The sequence below is a fragment of the Castor canadensis genome, chromosome 2 (assembly GCF_047511655.1).
Source record: "Castor canadensis chromosome 2, mCasCan1.hap1v2, whole genome shotgun sequence".
In the NCBI taxonomy this organism is placed as follows: domain Eukaryota; kingdom Metazoa; phylum Chordata; class Mammalia; order Rodentia; family Castoridae; genus Castor; species Castor canadensis.
The window spans coordinates 98,298,350-98,320,829 of NC_133387.1; the positions used below are offsets into that span (position 1 = coordinate 98,298,350).

The window sequence follows — 22,480 nt, forward strand, 5'->3', positions numbered from 1 at the left end:
GTTCTGGAAGAATACATGGACCTGAAATATTGTTGGGGTCATTTTCAGAAAACGCAACATGCTATGGGTTTCTTTTGTAAAATGGGGAAAGGTAATTAGGAAAAGGGTGAACTGATACGATCCATTGATCATGGGCATGTTCTTAGTCAGGTTTACTTTAATGAAGAATTCACATAGGAATTGAGGAATCTGAATTTGGATATACTTAAAGCTACCCATGTCTGCATATCCCTTGGAAAGTTGAATACTCCCAGGAGTAGGCATACCCTGTTTGGAGACCCTGCTATAGATTATAACCTCATTCTTTAATTTTCTGAATTTCTAAGGTACATACTTCACCATATAGTTTTTTTTTTTTTTTTTGTGGTACTGGGGTTTTTGAATTCAGGGCCTCATGCTTGTTAAGAAAGCACTCTACCACTTGAGCCACTCTGCCAGCCCTTTTTTGTGTTGAGTATTTTTTGAGATAGTGTCTTCCTTTTTTTGCCCAGACTGGTCTTGAAGCCTGATCCTCCTGACCTTGGCCTCCTGAGTAGCTAGGATTACAGGTGTAAACCACAGGCACCCAGCCCACCATATACTTTTCTAAAAAATTGTTCAGCATTTGTATGGAGATAAAATGTATACCCCGGAACACTAAAAAAAAAAAAAAAAAAAATCACTTTCTATTTGCTCAGCTAAACAAAAACAGAACAAAACCAAACTGAATTATCAATGTTGTTAGAACTTCGATAAGTAGCTACATGTTGTAGCACACAACTGTAATCCCAGAGCAAGGAAAACTGAGGCAGGAGGATTATGAATTCAAGGCCAGGCTGGGCTACATACTGTTGCTTCCCAAAAAACACCAAACAAACATGGGGAAAAAAAAACCTTTTGATAATTGAATGAGCAACTAGTAGTTTATACATTATTATTCCTGGGGCCAAAAAATGTTTTCTCTTAAAAAAAGGCAGAAAAGGACAGATGTCTGGAAGTTAGTAAATTTTAATATTTCACTTATAAAGTACAACAGAGAAATAATAGAATGTACATTAACCATTGATGAGTTATATTTCAAAGTCTCCCAAATATGGTATTAATACACTGGCATAAAATCTTCCATAATTTCCTTTTTTCTTTTTGAGATGGGGTCTTACTAAGCTGCCCAGGCTGTCCTCAAACTCACAATCTTTCCATCTCAGCCTCCTGAGTAGGTGGGATTACAGGCACACAGTATCATGAGTTGGCTTCATTTCCTTTTTCATCTTTGCTAATAACCCAATGATCTCTTAAGATATTGGTTAATAATTATTTCCAAGTGTTTTCTCTTACCTATGAAGGTCAGTAAAAGCTATTTACAAAAGTATTCCACTTGCTTTAATTTTCACTGTACATTATTACCTTAACATATCTGGAAAGACAAGATGTTGAGAAATAGGACTTTTCCTTCAATACTGGATAAAATTACTAAGGTTATCTCTCTATAGAAGGAGGTAGGTAGAGCAATGGAATGTTGTAATCAGAATTTCTATATTCATCCAATATTTTAGTGCCTACTATTTTGCAGGCACTAGTCTAAAAACTGAGGACATAGGGGTGAGTGCTTACCATGTGCTTACTATGTGCTAGGCCCTAAGATTTTCACATATTTAAGCCATTTCTCAAACATAATATGACAGGTACTATTAATTTCCACATTTTAACATATGAGAAAATTGAGGAACAGAGCAGTAAAGTCATCTATCTAGTAATTGGTAGAAAGATAATTTCCAAAGTCCTGATTCTCATGCTTTTTATAAATCTATAATTCTTCTTTTTTTTTTTCTTTGCCCCTATGAAAGAGCCAGTGAACAAACAGATAGGATCTGTATGGATCAAATGGAGGTATGACCAGTTAATTTCAGATGTTTCTTTTGGGGAATGTTGAGATAAATATTTAACTAGCTTTATCTTTGTATTGTATGACTCAAAATACTTAAAGAGGCTGCATTGTGCAGGACTTGGATTTTCTTTAATTAATTGGGACAAAATTCCTTCACTTTTTATCTCCATTACTATAGATTTATACATATAACACACTGCCTTTGGAAAACTACTTCTCTACTCCTGGTAGATAAAGTGGGGCTAAACATCACAGAACTGACTCTCAGCTTCAGGATAAGTTCATGATTCAGGATAATTAGGTCTCACTGCCTTGGTCACAGTTAATTGGTTTAAGAATACGAAAGTATTCTCTGGGATTGATGAATTCAGCCCTTTTTGATGAGACTGAAGTTTGAACTCAGGGCTTCCTACTTACAAAGCAGGCACTCTACTGCTTGAGCCACACCTCCAGTCATTTTGCTCTGGTTATTTTGGGGATGGGAATCCCGCAAATTATTAGCCTGGGGGGCCTCTGAACCGAGACCCTTGTGATCTCTGCCTCCCAAGTAGCTAGGATTACAGGTGTGAACAACCAGTGCCCAATTCAGATTTTTTTTTTTCCTTCCTGCAATGGAAGTGCTGCCTGCCAAGTAGCTAGGATTACAGGTGTGAGCAACCAGTGCCCAGTTCAGATTTTTTTTTTCTTCCTGCAATGGAAGTGATTTGAAATTGCTGGTAGCCATCTATTATGTTTTGGGTATTGAGTGTCTACCCACTACTCCCACACCCCCCCCCAAAAAAAGGCTGTGTTGAAGGTTAGGTTCCTAGCTGATGGATCCAATCATTGAGAGGGGATTAGACAAGGATCTGACCTAATCAATAGATTAATCCCTTGACGGATTCATAACATGATGGCATTATTGGGAGGTGGCAGAAAGAGACCAGGCCTAGTTAGATGAAGTCAGTCACTGGAGGATGCCCCTTATCCCTAACCTCTTCATGAGGTGAACAGCCTCTGCCACATGCTCCCATTGCCATGATATTCTGCCCCACCTCAGGTCCAAGGTAATGAATCTAGACAACCTTGGACTGAAACCGTGAGCCAAAATAAATCATTCCTCCCTTGCTTTTCTCAGGTATTTTTTTCAGTGAACAGAAACTGACTAATACCACATAGGCCTCAGGAGAAAGTAAGTCTACAATCATAGAGTTGGGAAATCCAGATAGAACACAAAGCTATTTATGCATGGTTTATCCTTGCCTTTTCTGGTCAAATGAGTACAAACTTACCCTAAGTGGGTTTCAGTGACTTCAGTTCAAATTCAATGTGTTTTTACAGAAGCGTTAGGTAAAATAAGCATGTAGGATAATGGTTATGACAAATATGGATAGAACTGTACTACTCTCTTCCTTTCTCTATGAACAAATATAGAACTGCCTATAGCAAGGATGGTCTATGTCATTTTTAAATAGTTTGCAAAACACTTACTTATGAATTCTAAATGATTACAAAGCATTAGCTTAGTAATTCTACTTCTTATCATACCACGAAACCACAATATAACTAGAAAGACAAAATGTTTTATTTTAAAGCATTGAAAAACATTATGACAAATGTTCATTATATAACCAGGAATGTGAAATATATAGAAACTAATTTTTCTAAATGTAGTAGGCACTTACAGGCAGCTAAATACTGTAAATGATCCTATCTTCTCTAATATCAATACTTGATATGAGAAATACTAAAAAGGCCCTACTAATAATTATTCAGTTATTCAAAGTCAACTTAATTATACAAATAAAAACTTCTGTCCAAGATGTTCTGACACATGAAGCTTCCAGTTGAATTTCAGAAATGTTAACAAAAGTATCTTCCTTTTTTGCCTGTGAATGTCTGAGTATTGGTGAATTGTTGGCTTATATCCACTACAGATACTGGTTCTAGGCCAGCCCAAGGGTCTTCAAGCATTGAAGGCTTGAAATAACTTTCCAACTCATTAGACATTCTTTTTTCTCTACCACGCCCTGATCCAAATGGTGTAGATGTCCTTGGAGAACCCTTTAGGAAAAAAACCATCAGTTAAAAAAAAAAATTCAGTAAAGGTAATTGGTACTTTTTCCTTTAAAAGCTAGTGGAGATCACATTGCTGGTTAAAAGTTGTCACTTGAAACCAATTTTGTTCTGTTACAAAGTCCATTCCTTTAATGTAGTGTTTTTGTTAAAAGTACTAAAACCAATTCTGTATACTAATTTATTAATAACTTTCTGCCCACTGTCACCTCAACTACTTGAGTTTCTAATCTAATAACTGTGCAGTTATTAAATACAAATGGTGATGGCAAGTACAAGCAGTGATGAAATAAATGCATTGTATTCAATTTTTCCTGGGAACTTAGTTTGTTTTCTGGAGAAAAACTAAAGCTTATTTTTAGCCCTACAGTTTAATTTTCTATATTCATTATTCTACACTCAAAGGGTCACCTGGTTTAGCAAATACAACACTGGAAAATACCTAGTAGACCCAAATTATTAGCCAAAGCTCTTAATCACACCAGAAATACTTTCTCTCTGCTGTATTCCTTTGTCTACTATTACCAATTTTACCATGAGAGAACTTGAAATAAGATAAAGGTTAAAAAAAAAAGCAAGGGGGAGGAAGGGTGACAACTGTAGCCAAACGACACCAGCCTATAACCCAGAAAAGCTACAGAAGATTCATTCACTTTCTTTCCCCTCAACTTCAGTATCTCCGTATTGAGAGGAACTGGCAAGAGCCCTGGCAAAAAGGAGAGGAAATGCAGGATTACGGAAATGTTTGAGGGGCAGTGTACTGGTTAAGAGCACAATGGCTCTGTAACAGAACTATGACTCTCCCACTTAAGGTAATTCTTTTTTTTTTTTTTTTTTGGTGGGACTGGGGTTTGAACTCAGGGCTTTGTGCTTGTAAAGCTGGCACTCGACTGCTTGAGTCACACCTTCAGTCCATTTTGCTCTGGTTATTTTGGAGATAGGGTCTTGCGAACTATTTGCTCGGGCTGGCCTTGACTCGCGAAACTCCCCATCTCAGCCTCCCAAGTAGTTAGGACTACAGGCGTGCACCACCAGCGCCTGACCACTTAAGGTAATCTTAAGAAAGCTATTTAACTTCTTTAAGCCTCAGTTTACTCATCGACAAAATAGGGCTAACAATAGTATGACACCTCAGAGAGGAGTAAACAAAATAGTCCACATAAAGGGAATATTAGTACCATGCCTGCCATTACAGTAAGAGTTCGGCAAACGCTGGCTATTATTTTTACCTGGGGGTAGGTCTGCTGCTGCCCCGGGGAGTAGCCGAATTGCTGCTGGGACCCCGCGGGGGACTTGGAGTAGGAGCCAGGGTAGCCGCCTGGGGACGGAGACCCGAACCGGCCCCCCGAGAAGCTGCCGCCGTGTCGCGGAGAGTGGCTGCTCCCGTAGGGCCTAGACCGGGGTCCGTAAGGCGGCGTGTGGTGCGGACTCCCGTACCCGTCCCGAGGGGAAGGCGGCCGCGGTCCGCCCCCGCCCGGGGTACCCCGGAAGCTGCTCCCGCTACCCCAACTTCCTACACCCTGGCCGGGGTAAGGAGGAGTCGGGGGTCGAAAATTCGGTCTGTGCATCTCAGGAACAGAAGCCAAGGACCTCACTGCAGCGTTCTCCCACCGGAACTGCATCCGCCGACCCGCCTCAAGAGAACTGGTAGTTCTTTGCTAAAAGAGTCCTCCGGCCGCCAGTGCGCCACGGCACATTGGTTCTCAGCTCACAACAGTTCCGCAAAGGGCAGCGGGATAAATAGATTACTGAATTCGGGGTGGATTAAAGTAAGAAAAGAGGGGAGAAAAAAAATCTAAAGGAAGGGTGGAACCCACGACCATCCCTAGAAGGCAGGGTCTAAGTCTGGCGGTCTTTGGTCGGCCCCACAGGTGAAGAGTCCGTTCAGCGGAGAGCGCGAACAAAATTTCGCCCCGCCCAAAGGGGGTGGGGCCTGAGCTGTCCGCGGGCGCCCCGAGTGGCTGCGGATGGCGCTGCGCTGGGTTTTGCACTCTGAGGAGCGGAGGCAATCCGGAGGGCGCGCGATGCTGGCCCGGGTAGCGGCTCTGCGGAGAACCGGCGTCTCCTCCGGCCGGGGCGGCGGGAGGGGGCTGTGGACGGGCCGCCCGCAGTCAGGTACTCTGACACTTGGTCGGGCGGCGAAAGGGACCCGGGCCCCAGGTTCCTATCTCGGGACGCCCTGAGGAGAGCGCGCTCGCTTTGGTGAAGTCGGCTGCCCCCGCAGTCCGCTTTATGGTCCTTGTGGCTTCTCCACGGCCGTGGTCGCCTGGTTCTCCTGTCCCCAGGTCCGCGCGGTCCGGCGCCCCAGGCCAGGGCCGGAACTGCGCACGGGCCGGGCCGCTGCTGGCCGTTCTTGGCGAGCCTTGCTTCTCCTGTACCCCCAGCCCCTCGTCCCCCAACTTGAAACAACTTTAAAAACATCCACCCGCCTGTTAGAATTAACTGGGGAGAGAGGCCGAAGCAGCAAATGTCGCGCTTTACCTCTTCATTTCAGCTCGTTAGATGAAAGGAGTTAGATAGGTTAGGAAGCCGAGATTCCCTTCCCCCACCCCCTCCTTTACATCCCTCTCCCCCCCACCCCCTCGCTACCCGGCAGAAACTATTTTGCCCTTATCTCTAAAAAAATTCCCTTTTCGAAACATTGTGTGTACCTTGATTGGCTGGCAATAGGATACTCACATTTATTGAATGAACGAAGAAGTCACATAATATATAGGTCAATGATTCCCACCTTTTATGTCATCAATCTAGAGAGCAGAGCAGTGAGGGTGGTGGAGACCAAAATTACATATATTTTTTTTTATAATTGACAGAAGATATGCAGAATTGGGTTTCAGCTTGCTGAGTGAAGAGCTGCAACTTTTTTTTTTTTTACTTGGCTTATGCTTCTGGAGTGTTCTTGTCTCCTACACATAGGAACTTGCATTACAAATCTGGGAAGGGACGAAATACAGTAGAATATTTTGACAGGTAGATTGTGCATGACAGCACATATAGTTATACATATGAAGATAAATAAATTAATAATTATATGACACTCCAGATCTAGTTGAATCACTTTTGAGACTTTCTTCTTTACAGATGAGAAATTAGTCAAGAGAAGTTAAAAGACTGCTCAAGTTCACCTAGCAAGCAGAGCCAGGACAAGAACTCAGGCTTCCTGAATTCCAGAAAACTTTTTTACCTAAGAAACATGGATTGACAATCGGTCTATCATTTGAAAAATAAAATAAATAAGTTGGAAGTGATACCGATGTAATTTCTTTTAGATGTAGACATTACTGAATATAATCTTAACTATTGGATCTTTATAAGTATGGCATTAGTCTGGCAATTATAGTCTTGCTGTCTGAGCTGGTGGGCTCTGACCAGCTTTTAGTTCTTTGTGTGGTGGTGAGTTCAGAAGATGAGGGGAAAGGGAAGAAGCTTTATGTTGGGTTTTTCTGGAGGTAGGAGAGTGAAGGACTAGGATCATGAATGTAAAGGAGTTGTGAGTATATGGTGGTTTCCCTGTGGAGGGAAATGGCATTTCTCATTTTTGCTAGCAAATAGGCATGTTCCTGTGAAAAAGAGAGTTGCAGTACTGTGTAGGGAAGACCAGCATTAGAAGACACGATCCTGGATAAGGCAGTGCTTTTATGAAAGCTGCAGTCAGTGGCCAGGTGCTGTCTTCAAGTAGCATTGCATACCTAGGCATTATTAGATAGAAGAACATCCAGGAATTTTCTGACTACCTGTGAGCTGCACGAGGCGCCTCAGACATAATTGGTTAACTTTCTGGTGGTGGTGTGTTTCAGAAGTTTAGAAGTTAAAAGCAAGTGAGAATACTAAGACAGGGAAATTTAAGTATAAATGCAAATAGGACATTGTCTGGCTCTATACGACTTTGAATATTTAGATTACCTAAAATTTTTTAGTGTTTCTTTTTTTCAGTAAATTTATTTTTTTTTCTTTTTCATAGAGTCTTATCTTAAAAAGAAGAAGAAACATACTTGGGAGCCCAATACATAAAAGCAGAAGAGATACATTTAGAGCAGGAATTAGAGTCCCAGGGCTTACCTTGTACCCTTAATTTAATATTCACCCCCTTCCACAATTACCAAAAAGGCTCTGGGATCCCTCTGAGGAATTCTCAGGTCTCTACAGAAAGGGTTTGAATTCTATTTTAGGTAGGTGGCAATGTTGCAAATATCAGCACTTTGTTTAGTTTTATTGTGTCATCTCAAGAAGTAAATATTTTCCTGTTTCTGCATGGTTAAGGCTTTCTAAATGAAGAAAACTGGACTGTGGGTTAAAGGACAAGCCTTGGAAGTTAAAAGATGACTGAATAGGTAGTTTGAGAATTTCCAGGAGGTACGTGTTTATATTTTAAAGGAATATAAACCCAGAGCCTTGAAGACATTCCTGATATTGTAAACCTTGTGAAGCTTATCTTATCTACCCCCTGGAAATGTTTACCACATGCCACGCCTTGAGTAAGAACCCAGTCATAGTCCACTTTTCTTCCCTAGGAGAATTTGCTTCCTTAGGTTAAATTAGTTTTCTCTCCCTATCTCAGGGGAAGGTGTCAGCTGGGCAGTTGTTCCACAAAAACTCCCAGATTCATAATTTTGGCATTCTTCTCCTGTGGTTCAACCCCTGTAATGTGATTCTCATTGAGTCACCTGTGAGATACTAGGTATAGGAAAATGGCACATTTCTTTTTGTGTGTGTGTTTTTGCTTTTACAACAGGGTCTCACTATGTAGCCCAGAATGGCCTTAAACTCACTATCCACCTGCCTTGGGATTTCTTTTCTTTTTTGTGGCAGATTGGGGTTTGAACTCAGGGTCTATGCCTTGAACCACTCCACCAACCCTTTTTTGTGATGGGTTTTTTTGAGATAGGGTCTCTAGAACTACTTGTCTGGGCTGCCCTTGAACTGCAATCCTCCTGATCTCTGTCTTTTGAGTAGCTAGGATTACAGGCGTGAGCCACTGGTACATGGCTAGGATTTCCTTTTCTTTTTTTTAATCTTTTCTTTTTTCTTTTGGTGGGATTGGAGTTCAAATTCAGGGCTTTGTGCTTGCAAAGCAGGCTCTCTACTGCTTGAGCCACACCTCCAGTACATTTTGCTCTGGTTATTTTGGAAAAGAGGTCTTGAGAACTGTTCGCCTGGGCTGGCCTGGCCTGATCTCAGCCTCCCAAAGAGCCACTGGTGCTCAACTTGCATCTTTGTATTTTTACAGTTATAAAAATGATACACAATGGTTATGACTTGAATGTCCCCTCCAAAGCTCAGGTTGAAATTTAATTGCAACTGTAACAGTATGGGTAGTGGGGCCTTTAAGAGATGTTTAGGTCATGAAGGCTCAGCCCTCATGATGAATTAGGGCAGTTATCATATGAGTAGGTTAGTTATTCCAAGAGTGTGTTACTGTAGAGCAAGATCAATTTTCTTGGCTTCTTTTTTTCCTGCCCTCTTGTCCTCTTGTTTTGTTCCATGGAGTGATGCAGCACAAAGGCCACATGCAGGCATCATGCTCTCTTGGACTTCCTAGGCTATGGATTCATGACAAATAAATTTCTTCTTAAAATAAATCACCCAGTCTGTGGGTTTCTATTGTAGCAGCAGAAAATGTGGTAAGACAATACTTCATAGAAAATGTAAAAATATTAGGAAAGTAGAAAGAAAAAATGCTGTTTTTTATCCAAAAAGTGACTACTTAATGTTTAAGTTGGAAACATAAACCTCAGATAGTTTAAAACATTAAATAGGAAAACAGAGGCTTTTTAAATGGAAAAACCAGTTATAAATTAATAATATAATCTAGGGTTGGAAAAACATAATACCTGTACAGAAAAGAGTTAACATAGCAGGCCTTAGGCTGCTGTTTCCAGAAGGACCACCTTACAAGTTTGACTTTTGGTTCATGTCTGGGAACTTGATACTTGAATTGCTTCCTAACTAATGGAGGTGGTTCACTATGTCTAGATGGCTTGACAAACAATGTGATTTATGATGAACACCTTCTTCTGGGAGTCTTGAATTTTGGTACATGGTAAGCAGAGTGCCTGTGTGACTAGCTCTTGATAAAAAACTTGGGTTCTGAGTCTAATGGACTTCCGTGGTTAGAAACATCACACATGATTTTGTGCTTCTTGTTGCTGGAGATAAAATCATGCTTGATGTAGCTCTCCATGGGAGAGAGAAGCTAAGAAGCCTGTTCATGGATTTTTCCAATCTTTGCCTGTGTCTTTTCCCCTTGTTGGTCCTGTTATGTGTCACTTTATTATGGTGACCTTAGCTGTGAATATAATCATTTGCTGAATCCTGTGATTCCTTCTAGCAAATCACTGAAAGTATGTGTGGTTTTGGGAAACCCTGAGACAACATCAAAGACAGAAATCATCAAAGAAATGAAATTCTTGTGTCTGAGGATATAGCTCACTGATAGAATACTGGTCTAGTCCTGGATTCCATCCCTAAAAAAAAAAAGAAAAGAAAAGAAATTCTAAAACAATTGTAAAAAACAAAGAGTGGATAGGGAAAAATTACTTTCACCAAATAATGACTAATGAAAAAGTTAATTTTTTACTACCTAAATAATCTATACAAATCAATAAGAAAAAGAAAGGTAAACATGTCTCTAGAAATGTGGGCTGATAACAAGAATAATTTATAAGAAAAGATATGAAAATAGTTCATATATAAACCAATGAGTTACATGCAAAATTTCTACTGTCAAATTTGTAGTGAGCAAGTAAATAAAATCCCCTCAAGATTATATTCAGGGTTATAGAAGAAGACAGAGAACACTAGTTATATATCCTGAGCTAGTGCCAGTACATGTTATATATAACCTTTCTGGTAGACAATTTGATAATATACATAAAAGTGTGCATAACTGGGGATTTTACCCAGGGCTTCACACATGCTGGGCAAGTGCTCTCTGGCTTGAGCCATGCCTCTAGCTCTTTTGTTTTATATTTTGTTTTTGAGCTAGATCTTCCTAACTTTCCTGGGCTGACCTCAAACTCATGATCCTCCTGCCTTCTCCTCCTTAGTAGTTGGAATTACAGGTATATGTCACTATGTTTGGCTTGCATTAAAAGTTTTTAAGCATTTGTGATATGAACCTAACTAGGCCATCTCAAAAGCCTGCATTTGTCCTTAGTAACAAGCTTCTTGCTTTCACTGTTTCATCACCCCCCCAACTCTAAAAGCCTTAAAGATTAATTTTTTATCTTTCCTACTTGAAGGAAGCAGTCACTGGGAGGATTCCATAGCCCCTCACACAGAAACCATTCTAACTTTCTCTCTGGAAATCTCTCCTGCTCTCATCCCCTGTTAGCTGGCACAAGCAAATCAAATCATAAAATATATTCTGTCTCACAATCATGTTCACTTCCACACTTCTTCCTTATTGTCCCTTCCTTTCTTCCTTATTGTCCCTTATTTGGAGGTTCTAGCAGGGGAGTGCAGCTACTTGTATACCCTTGACCAAAGAACGGTCCTCCTCTATCAGGGATGGTGGTCCTCTTCGACTGAGTTCACTGCCTTCAGAAGGAATGCACATGGAGCAGTGAGGGAGGAAGGGAACACCCACCTGGCCAGCCAGATCAGCCGAATCAACCCTGGCAATCAATGGGGTGACAGATGTCGCAGTCAGATTGCCCTCACGTCCTCCTTTTCCCTTTTATTCCTCCTAAACATCTACAATATTCTGTGAAATAGGGCTCAATACATTTTTTTATGTCAAAAGGTGCTCCTCTTTGAATGTGTCCCCTCCAGTTAAAAAGAAGAAAAAAAGAAAAGAAAAAGGTGCTCCTTGCATTAACAGGCTAACATTGGACACCCCACTACCCTTCCCCATGTACATTTTCTTGGCTGTGATCATTATAATCCTCAAGTACCTATGACAGTGTTTCATTAACCTATAGGGGATGCCCTTTTCTAATTTGCACAAAGGTCTTCTCTTTGGCCAGTTTTCTCCCAGAGGAAAATTACATCACAAATACTAAAAGTTCAAAGCACCTCTTGGGTTTGTGAGCTCTCTTATATTTAGTAATTCAAAGTGATCATTTTTTCCCACAAGTTCAAGTCAACCACTTCTAGTCTTCTGGGTAGCTAACTTCAGAATTCTCTATTGAAGAAGTCTGAACACTTAAGGAGAAGTTTTTGCCTTTGACTTGTTGACTTTGGGTTATGAATTTTATAAGTTGATTTATAAATTCTATAACTGAGTACTGCCTTCTAAGTTTCTATGTACCCATCCTCTGTAATGTTCTATCTTATAAATGACTTTTGGAAAATAATTCCTTGTCCATCTTAAGTTAATATTTGAAAGTTTTTGTCACTTAAGGAAATTGTATAATATGAAGTAACATAAGGGTAAGATCTGGAATGTGTGAGAGCAGAAAGCATACTATGAAGAAAGCAAGCTGATCAGTTGTAGAAGTTGACCTGGAATTTCCTTCCTTCCTTCCTCCCTCCCTCCCTTCTTTCCTCCTTTCTTCCTTCCTTCATTCCTTCCCTATTTTTTTTAGAGGTACTAGGGTTTGAACTAAGGGCCTCATGCTTGCAAGGCAGGCACCCTACCACTTGAAACACTCCCTTTTTTGTGTTGGGTATTTTTGAAATAGGGTCTTACGAACTTTTTGCCCAGGCTGGGTTGGAACCACAATCCTCCTGATCTCTGCATCCTGAGTAGCTAGGATTCCAGGTCTGAGCTAACCACACCCTGTGTGGAATTTGCTTTCTTTAAAATGATTCATGCATCCTTAAGTAAATCCTTGATGTACTGTAGTTTGAAAAGGCTGCTTCTAAAGGGACAGTGAAACAGTCTAGCCTGAAATGGACTTCCTAGTTTTTTACTTTGATGTTGAGGACTCACTTAGAATTCACTCTGCCTTCAATGCTTGCCATCTTACTTGGTCAGAGTAGGTTAGATTATGCTGCTTTATGAATTAGCTGATTATCTTAGTGTATCAATACAACAAAAATATCTTTCTTGTACATGTTGCTACACTATTTGAAATTTGCATCTTCCTAGGGGAATAGAAGACTGGAGGATTTATGGGATGCTTTAAGGGTCAGGCCTAGAATTAGCTTTTCTTCTACATGTTTCATTAGCCAGATCCCCCACTTGACTCCAACCTAACTGTGGGGAGTGGATTATGAGAAGTCTATGAGAACTTGACATAAGCATAGTTGTGCTCAATGGTCTACAGGCTGAGTTTGGCACAGCCCCAGCCACAGAAGAGAGCAAGAGGCAAAATGCAGCACAGCTGCTTTTCCTAAGTTGTTTACATTGAGAGAATTAGGATTGCAGGTTTCTCTTGTTACAATGTCATGCCCCTCCCCAGGAACTGTTGCTCCACCTCCTTATTTCCAGCTGAACAACTGAGGCCAATAGGAGAGGGGGGACCAGGAACTAGAGAAAAGGTTAGTGCGAGAGGAATTGACTTGGAGGGTAACACACATGCACAGGAAATCAATGTGAGTCAACTCCCTGTATGGCTGTCCTTGTCTCAACTAGCAAAGGCCCTTGGTCCTTCCTATTATTGCTTGTGCTCTCTCTTCAACAAAATTAGAGATAGGGGCAGGATAGTTTCTGCTGGGTATCGAGGGCATAGGGGTAGAGAGGGAGGGGGTGAGGGAGGAGGTAAGGGAAGGCCCAAACATTGTATGCACGTATGAATAAAATAAAAATTAAAAGCAAAAAGATTCACTGAAGGAAGACATGAGGTTTTTTGATGGGGGATTGATTGGTTGGCTGCTGCTGCTGCTTCTGGCTGTTTGTGTGTCTGTGTCTGAGGACTGAGACTTTAAGAGATTAAAGAAAACATGGGACAGTGTGAGTCAAAGGAAAGAGACTTTAAAGAATAGAAAAGAAAGACTTTAGAAGTAAGGTGTTAATGAATAAGAGAAAAGAAGCAAAATAAAAGAAGAATTAATAGAGAAAAAAAGCAATGAGGCTGTGTGTGTCTCCATCTGAGCACTCGGCTTGGTCCCAGCTTTGTCTTCTATCTTTTGTCCTTTCTGCATCTCCAGTCACTCCCAGCTAGGTCCGGAGGAACAACAGAGCGTGAGAAAGCTCGCAACACCTAACTATCATAGAAGCTGGGAAATGTGGAAGAGCAGAGGAATTTGGGACTGGTACTAACTTGTTCTGTGGCTTTCAGGGTTTTTGTGTGTGTGTGTGTCTGTTCTGGGGTTTTAACTCAGGTCCTTGTGCTTGTTAGGCAGGCATTCTACCACTGAAGCCACTCTGCTAGCCCTAACTTGTGCTGTGATCGTGACATGCTTTAACATGGCCCAAGAGCTTTATTTTTTCCTGAACTTTTTTGTACCATACTCCCTGTAAGTTTCTCAAATTTTTATTAAAATAGACAATAGTTTCAAAATCTGCTTAATTACAAGCCCCACAATAATAGCAAAGTCACATATTCTTTCATTGGCTGTTTTAACCTCTGGGGCGAGGTGACTCTCCTCTGGTCTCCAGGTAACATACCCCAACTCCGGTTTTCCTTTGTTTTACTGAAGCACTCATTGATCTCTTCCCCATTCCTGCCTTCCTGCCACAGTATCTCATTCATTTACCTTTTTTGGGTGGTGGTTTAAAACACTAATTTATTATGAGACATTTCAGTAGTTCAAAAGTCTAATATGGGGGCTTGGGACACAGCTGAAGTGATAGAGCACCTGTCTATCAAGAGTACGTCCCTGTGTTCAAACAACAGTACCTCAAAAAAAAAAAAAGAAAAGAAAAAGAAAAAGTCTGACATGTGACTCATTGGACCAGAATCTGTTGGTGGGTCTGGTTCCTTCTAGAGGCTCTGGGTGGGAATCTGTTTCTTTGCCTTTTTCAGCTTCTAGTGGTTGACCAAATTTCTTGGCTTGTAGCCCCTTTACTTTATCTTTGAATCCAACAGTATTCCCTCCTTCCAGAAAAGATTTATTAGGATGCCTTAAGAGAAGAGACAAATGGCAGTCATCTGCGCAATGGAGCATAGCGTACTGAGGCAGGGTTTAGAGTAACTTCAGGCTAGGCCACTTTTGGTTGGCTGTCTTCATTTTTGTGGCCCTTACTGGACCATACTGTTGTCTCTTCCTGGGATCATGGTTTGAATTTCTTGTGCACAGGAATATCTCTGTACCATCTGGATCCTCCCGGGGGCTGGACCCACTCCTAACATTTAATCTGTTCCTTGTTATATCTTTGTCTGCTATCTTTCTTTAAAATGGGTGTCTCTTCCACATTCTCCCCTGACAGAACAACAAAACCAATTCTGGTTTTGAAGTGTATGTGTGGTAGAAGAGGTCTCATTTTCTTGTAACTGCTTTGAGCTGGGTAGGGTCATAAGATGTCGCTGCCTCTGTATTTGTTGTTCTGGCAGAAGATTATGGAAGAGTCCTTAGGAACATGAAAGAATCTAACTGAATACCTGGATAAAATTGTATTGGAGCCTGGTTTGGGGACTAAGAGATACTGGAGCGTCAGGGAATAGGGGATGGAACCCACATTGTAGCATCATTTGTAACTTTATGGCCTGGAGGTAAAAAAATAAATCAGTTAAAACATTAATAAAGCAAGGACCAATGGCAGAGAACTAAAATAGATACCAGAGGTCCCAAGAAGGGGAGAAGTTATGTAATTTCCATGCTTATTAGTAGGGCTGGATAGACCTCCTATTTTTAAAAAGTTGTGATTGACCACACAGAGGGAAGAACATTTGGACTTTTTTTCTGACACAGGAATAGCAGGTGTGATAGGCTTGTTTTTATCTACTTGCAAGATAGGGACAGGGTTTAGAGTTAAGTAACCATGCTTATGAACCACTTCTTTACAACCACTTGGCTTTAGTCGCTTTGGAAGGTCTCCAAAGCAAGTGACTCCATTTGGAATCCAAGAACTTCCCCTCTTGTCTCAACAGTTCTCTCTGAACTATTTATTTCTGAATCGTCAGTCCCTTGTTGCTGGGATAAGATGTCCTGGTTGGTCTGGTCTGATCCATCATTCCAACATCAGAGGGAGTAACAGTCATGTCAGGTGGGAGTCAGTGCCATTAAGATGCTTTTTGGTCAAATTTAAGTACCAAAGAGATTTAGAAATAGTGGCTCTTAGGCTGGTCTTACCTGGAGTCCATCTGTTTAATTTCATCTGTATTATATGTAACCCAGTATATAAAAGAGAACATTTTTTAGGTTGTTATTGTTAGAAACTTTATTTCTGTAGAATGACAACAGTAATTTACAAGGGAAATACAAAACAAAACCCAACAGAAACAAGTATTTAAAAAGCTAGCTGATTTGACAGATAAAAATTTGCTAGAATAATTTTCTAAGGGTTTGATTTTTAAATGTTACAGAAACAGCAAAACTATAATTACAAAGGACTTGGAATAGCCATGGTTGGAATATTGGAAAACAATTTAGCAATTGACAGGCTTACTTACTGATTTTTTTAAAATTGCATTTTGAAGTTTTTATAAAAATTTGAACTTAGACAGAATTGGTTTTTTTAGAATAAATAAAAAACCAAACTTTAAGGTTCCATTTATAAGCTCCCAATTAGGCAGCTGAAACAGCCGCTTGAGTTTTAAAATGGCCAACTTCTTCCCTTGGTCTGGAGTCTCAGCTGATTCCTGAATGCCTGCGTTTTAGTTAGACCTGACTGAGATAAGATAACTGATTTTTTTTAAAGAAATAACAGCTTTTACCTATTTACAAAATTAACACATATAAATAAGTATATTAATTTATAGCACTCAGATAGACCTTTTAGCCATAGACTAATTACAATACTCCCTAAGGCGTAACAAGATGGTGCAGATCTGTGAGTGCCCTCCTAGTGCCATCATGGTAGGATGACCAGTGTGGAGTTGGGCTGCTGGAAGAAACATGGTGACCCCAGCCTTAGCGGCAGCGTTTCTCTGCCCCCTTCCCACTGAGTCTGCAACCACAAGATCTTTCCAAAGGGCTTTCAGATGGAGTACAAAGCCTTGTTATATAGAACATATAAGTGCAGAACAGACAACAAATGAGAATTTTTTTCTCTTGTCTGAGACCCCAGAGGCCAAAGGTGGTAGAACCAATTTAAGGGGCTCTCTCAATCCAGGGAGGCCTGTTCTAATTCCTGATAGCCTGGGGAGGCAAGATAGGATAACTTGCATGACTACTGAATCTGTCTGGACTTTAACCAACAGTGGAAAAAGGAAAGTCTGAAGACAGTAAAAGGCTTTCCCTCAGGGAAGAATAGCAAAGTCAGCCTGCAAGGTTTTTAGAGGAAAGAAAACACAAAGGGAGATTTAATTCCTTAGGATACATGGAGTTGGGACAGGATCCACTGGACCTGTGTCCCTCCCAGAGATCCCAATCCTGAGAAAGGGTGATGAAGTCTGAACATAAGGACCCTGGGACCATACAGAGGACTTACAACAGAGAAGATGAGGGTGTAAAATGGTGCTATGATAAAGAGTGCCATTTTGAGGCCAGACTTTCTTATCTGGCAGTTTGTAAGCCAGCCATGCTACATTACAGGGAAAGATTAAGCATTTCTTTTCAATTGTTTAGGATCAAATTTAACCCAGTGCTGAAGAATACAGCCCAGGAGTGAGTTTGAGGGGATAGAAGCAGCTTGCTGCATGTTGGGGAAGAGGTTTTCAGCATTTTAAGTCTCCTTGAGGCATCCCACCTGGAGAGAAGAGGCCTACCCTCCACAGAGGGAAAAATCGGGGTGCCTGCTCTGCTGTGGCACCCCACCAAGTCAGAGGGACTCAGTCTTGGGGTGCAACTCTCCAGGATGAGAGGACCCACTGAAGTGCTACTCACAGTGTGGAGAAGACTCCCAAATATGAAGTCAGGGTAAGCAGTCCTGACCAGAGAAAGGGAGGGACAAGGGATAAGGGAGACTCACCAGTGGTGCCAGAACTCCTTCTACAGGATAGAAATGATGTTGTTCAAGGAGTTGAAGAGAGAGTTTGAAAGTAAAAGTGTGAGGAGAGAGAGATACTCAAGTCTACAGCATACAGGGCTTGCCAGGTGAGCTTCTGCTCTCAATTGTGCCACATGTTGGAAGTAGGGACTTGAAAATAGAGAGGACAGACAGACTCTTCACCCTCAGGGAAAATGGGTTCCAGACACCCAAGAAGAGAGAGTTGCCCTTGTCAGAGACTGCAATTGTCCTCAAGCTCCAGTGCAGTACTACTGAAGGTTCTGTTATGAAAAGACTGTGAAGGTGGTGGTGCAGTCTGTGATCAGAAAACTTCCAAATTCTTCGTGTCCTGCAGGGAAGAATCCATCTCAGGACATATGGATGTAAATGGAGTTTATTAAAAGTTAGGGAAGAGAAATACAAAGTGGAGCATGATGGGGCCAAGGTGGAATCTGGAGACCAAGGGCCAACTTCACTTTTCCAGGTGCTTTTAAAACCTATGCTAACCAATGGGAAGGGCAGAACCGAGTGATTCCCATCCAATAATCAATGAGTAGGACGGGGCATGGGTAGCTGCCAAGACAGGTGAGGGAGGTCTCTGGGCCAGAGCATGGTTAATCTGAGATGTAATACTAAATTTCTATGAGTCCTGAACTTTCCCTAATTTTGCCTGTCTCAAAAGGCATTCTCTAAATTCCTGTATGGGGGACAGGGACTCCCCTACTAATCCCCATATGGGTCACCATTTTATGTCATGGATTTGGGGAGCCATGGGTTGGTAAAAGAATTTATCAAGATGGGGAATAAGATAAAACAAAGATTCATTAGGATGCCATTAAGAAAAGAGACAAATGGGGTGTGAAGAGAGAGGCAGCCACATAAAGGAGCCAAGTGTCGAGATGTCTTTTCTTAACCCTTCTTCCATCCTTACATCTCTCTGACCTGATTTACTTTTTAAATATTCTAACAGGGGCTTCAGAAGTTAATATTAATCAATTGATGTAGAAGGTGAATTTCTGTTTTTTTAAATTATTCATTTATTCACATGTGCATACATTGTTTGGGTCATTTCTCCTCCCTGACCTCCTTCCCTCCCCTCTCCCGCCTTCCCCTCCTCATTTCCAGGCTGAATTCCTATTTTATTTTAATTTTGAGTGAGTTTTTGCTATGTTGGCTAGACTGATCTCAAACTTGTGGGCTCAAGTGATCTTGCCTCAGCCTCCTGAGTAGCTAGTAGCACAGGCATGTGTCACCATGCCTGGCTCCTATTTTATTTTACTTTTTATTTATTTTTGTGGGACTGGGCCTTGAACTCAAGGCCTCCTGCCTACTGGGCAGGCACTCTACCACTGAGCCATACCCCAGCCCTATTTTATTTTTTTATTATTCATAAACTTAAGCATTTGATGCTGAAAACTCATGTCCTCCTTCCCCTTTAGGTTTCAGATTAAGAAAGCTAATTAGCATTTGTGTTAGAGAGAAATAATGTGGATTATGAGAAGAAAGCAATCTGTAATTATATCCACATAAGCACACATGGGTTTCAGTGACGACTAAAACTGAAAACACCTTGCGTCCATGAGGATCTCTTACCCTCCTTTACATGAATCTTGGTTCTTATTTCCCATAAACCTAGAAATTGAAAACAATTGTGACCTAATGATGTCCAAATTATAATTTCCCTGGAATGTCTTCCAGATGATACTAATTTACAGGTAAACTACCCTCCTAAAATTACCTGCCAAACTAGATTATTGGTACCAGAACTTCCTTCATAATTTCTAATGCCTGTTAGAATACATCATGCTAACTGATATAGGTAAAGCTTCAGCAGAATAAAGGTATGATTTGAGAAGATGTCTTATCTTTTTCTTTTTTTGAGATAGGCTGGCCTAGAACTCACTGTGAAGCCTAGGATGGCCTCAAATTCACAATCCTCCTGCCTCAGCCTCTAGAGTGATGGGATTACAGCCGTTTACCACTATACCTGATGAGATGTCTATCTTGTTTTCTCACACATAAATTCTGGTGGTTAAGTTCTCTTCTAAAATAGCAAGCAGTCCTTTTGGTATGTATCACATGTTCTGTTTGATACTTATAGTTGATCAGTTTGTTTTAGAATGTGTCCTTTTTTTTTTTAATCTTCATAGTTAGCTGATAGTGGGGAGGAGTGTTAGATTACTGTCACACAGATGAGCCACTTGTGTGGGCATCTGTCAATTATCTGCACTCTGGTGCTGCTCAAGTTTATTTGTGTCATAGAAACCCTAGAGTCAAGTACCAGATGAGTTCTCGCAAGCAGCTCTGGCAAGCATAGTACTGATGGCAACTTCATGATAATTATTCATCTTTGCTCAGCTGTATCATCCTACTAGCTTTCCATACTAGAGACCAAATAAGACAGAGAGATATACAAGCTGCTTATATATTATGTTATATTTCAACAAATTACATTACAATTGATGCCTTTTCCAACTGTTTTTTCCCTTGTTATCATTCCCTCTAACTTCCACCCAGCCTATCAGTTCTTTTACAAACAGGCAAAATATGCTCTAGATATCCTTTAAAGTATAGAGTATAGAGTATTGAGGATCATGTTCTCAATAATAATCATGTGTTTTTATTTTCTGGTTTTCAAATATGAATTGTAAGTTATTTGCTATCATAGCTGGTGTGATTGTATAATACATGTATCATAGTGATGATAACAATAACATGCAAACTGTCAGAAAATGTGCTAAACACATCACATACAACATTTCATTTAATCCTTGTAAAGTCTGTGAGGTAGGTGCTTCATATGAGGAATGGGAAGCTCAAAGAAGTGAAATTACATTGATCCAGGCTACCTGGGTGCTAAATCATAGAGCAGGGAATTGAATCTAGATAGTCTGACTTCAGAGATGATCTCAACTATCTAAAACTTGTCAATTGATTTTGAGTTGAATATACCCTGAATGTCTTTTCAGATAATGAAATTTTATTGCCTGATGTTAAATGAAGTCAACTTAAAGGTTTTGCTTCATTAAATGGCCAGCTATGAAAAGATGCTCAAAATCATTGGTCATCAGTGACATGCAACTTAAAACCACATGAGAAGCCATTATACACCTGTTAGAATCTCTGACATTAGGCATATTAACAATTCCTAGTATTGTAAGGATGTGGAACATCTTGAACTCTCATATAGTGTGCATGCACTTTATAAACCTGTTCAGCTGTACACTAAAAACTTTTATACATGCTTCCCATATTACCCAGTCATTGCATTAGATACTCACTCAAGACAAAAGAAGACATGTCCGCACATTCATTGTCTGCCTTCATCCATTTTCTGTTACTATAATAGAATACCTGAAATTGGGTAATTTATTAAGGAAAGAGGCTCCCTGAGGCTCATGGGTTTGGAGTCTGGAAAGTCAAACATAGAGCAGCTGAATTTGGTGAACTGCCTTATTCTGTTTCAATTTATGGTGGGCATAAGTTGGTAGGTAAGTGGGATCTTGCAAAAGAAGAAACACAGGGATGGCCTTATTTTGTAACAACGTGTATTGAAGTTAACTAGTCTAGTACTGAGAGAGTGAGAACTCACTCATTGAGAACGACATTAATCCATTCATGAAGACTCCATCCCCATAATCCAAACAACTCCTACTAGATCTGACCTTCCAACACTATGCTTTGGGGACCAAGCCCCAACATGAGTTCTGTTGGGGACAAACCATATTCAAAGTAGAGCAGTGTCCATCAGCAGCTTAATTGTTAAACAAATGGGGTATATCTATACAGTAGGATAACTTATAAAAATGCAGCAAGATGAATTGATCTCAAAATTATGATGTTGAGTGGAAGAAGCTAGACCCCAAGTATACTGTATTTCATGCATGTAAAATTCTAGAAAGTGCAACTAAATTACAGTGACAGAAAGCACATCAGTGATTGCTTGAGGCTTGAGATGGAGGGAAAGGTAATTTTCTGGGTACAATAGGAAGGTTATAAGTGATGGAAAGTTCTCTTTCTTGATTGTAGAGGTGATTTCACAGGTGCACACATTTGTCAAAACAGTTGTGTAAGTTGTTATAATTTATTGTATTTATATAAATGATGAATTATATAACAATATAACTTACTTATATATGATGTATAACAAATATCTTTATGCAATATGAATTATTTATATGTAATATAATTATATGTAAATAATATTTTAATAAGATTGATTGATTAAAAATATCTAAAGCATGGCAACAAATCAAAATAAAAAATTTCTGCAATGGACATTTTTTACCTTATCTCTTAGCATACTTGTAGAATGTTTCTATGAATGAAATCTGGCCAACAGAAAAATTTAGTTGAAAAATATTAATACCTTCCATTTTTACAGAAAGTGTCAAATTGTTCTCCTAAAAGGTATGAAAGTGCCCATTTTACCATGGGTAGCTATCTGTTAAATGTTTTCCAATCTAATGAGAAGAAATATTGTTATAATGTTCATTTGATTATAAATGAAATTGCAAAAAAGGCTTTTATTATGATATTAGAAATTTTTATTTATCTGTGAGTTGATTATTCATGTTGTTTCCCTATTTTCCCATTTGGCTTTGTGTCTTGTTTATTGACTTCTGTGATATGTTGTAGAAATC

The 22,480-nt window shown here is 40.2% G+C and overlaps 2 protein-coding genes across 5 annotated transcripts in view; one reads left to right on the forward strand and one right to left on the reverse strand.

The window, feature by feature from the left end:
• Positions 1-969: 969 nt before the first annotated feature.
• On the reverse strand, positions 970-5,869 carry Mplkip (M-phase specific PLK1 interacting protein). Its single transcript, XM_020184487.2, has 2 exons — positions 5,149-5,869; positions 970-3,907 (listed from the first exon to the last, which is right to left on the reverse strand). Exons 1-2 carry the CDS (start codon positions 5,539-5,541, stop codon positions 3,707-3,709), a joined length of 594 nt encoding a protein of 197 aa, XP_020040076.1. The 5' UTR covers positions 5,542-5,869; the 3' UTR covers positions 970-3,706.
• Positions 5,870-5,871: 2 nt separating this feature from the next.
• The window catches only part of Sugct (succinyl-CoA:glutarate-CoA transferase), a 734,230-nt gene continuing 717,621 nt past the window's right edge, over positions 5,872-22,480 (forward strand). For all 4 annotated transcript variants that reach the window (XM_074065358.1, XM_074065360.1, XM_074065359.1 and 1 more), the window contains exon 1: positions 5,872-6,034. In XM_074065358.1, the coding sequence (XP_073921459.1) occupies positions 5,887-6,034 (148 nt within the window). In that variant the 5' untranslated portion in view covers positions 5,872-5,886. The remainder of the gene's footprint in view (positions 6,035-22,480) is intronic.

Excerpts from the sequence above, each read along its gene's own strand:
- Mplkip (XM_020184487.2), bottom strand. The coding sequence starts at position 5,541 with ATGCAGTTCCGGTGGGAGAACGCTGCAGTGAGGTCCTTGGCTTCTGTT. Across the intron at positions 3,908-5,148 it reads AGCAGCAGACCTACCCCCAG|GGTTCTCCAAGGACATCTAC; the intron begins GTAAAAATAATA and ends TTTTTCCTAAAG.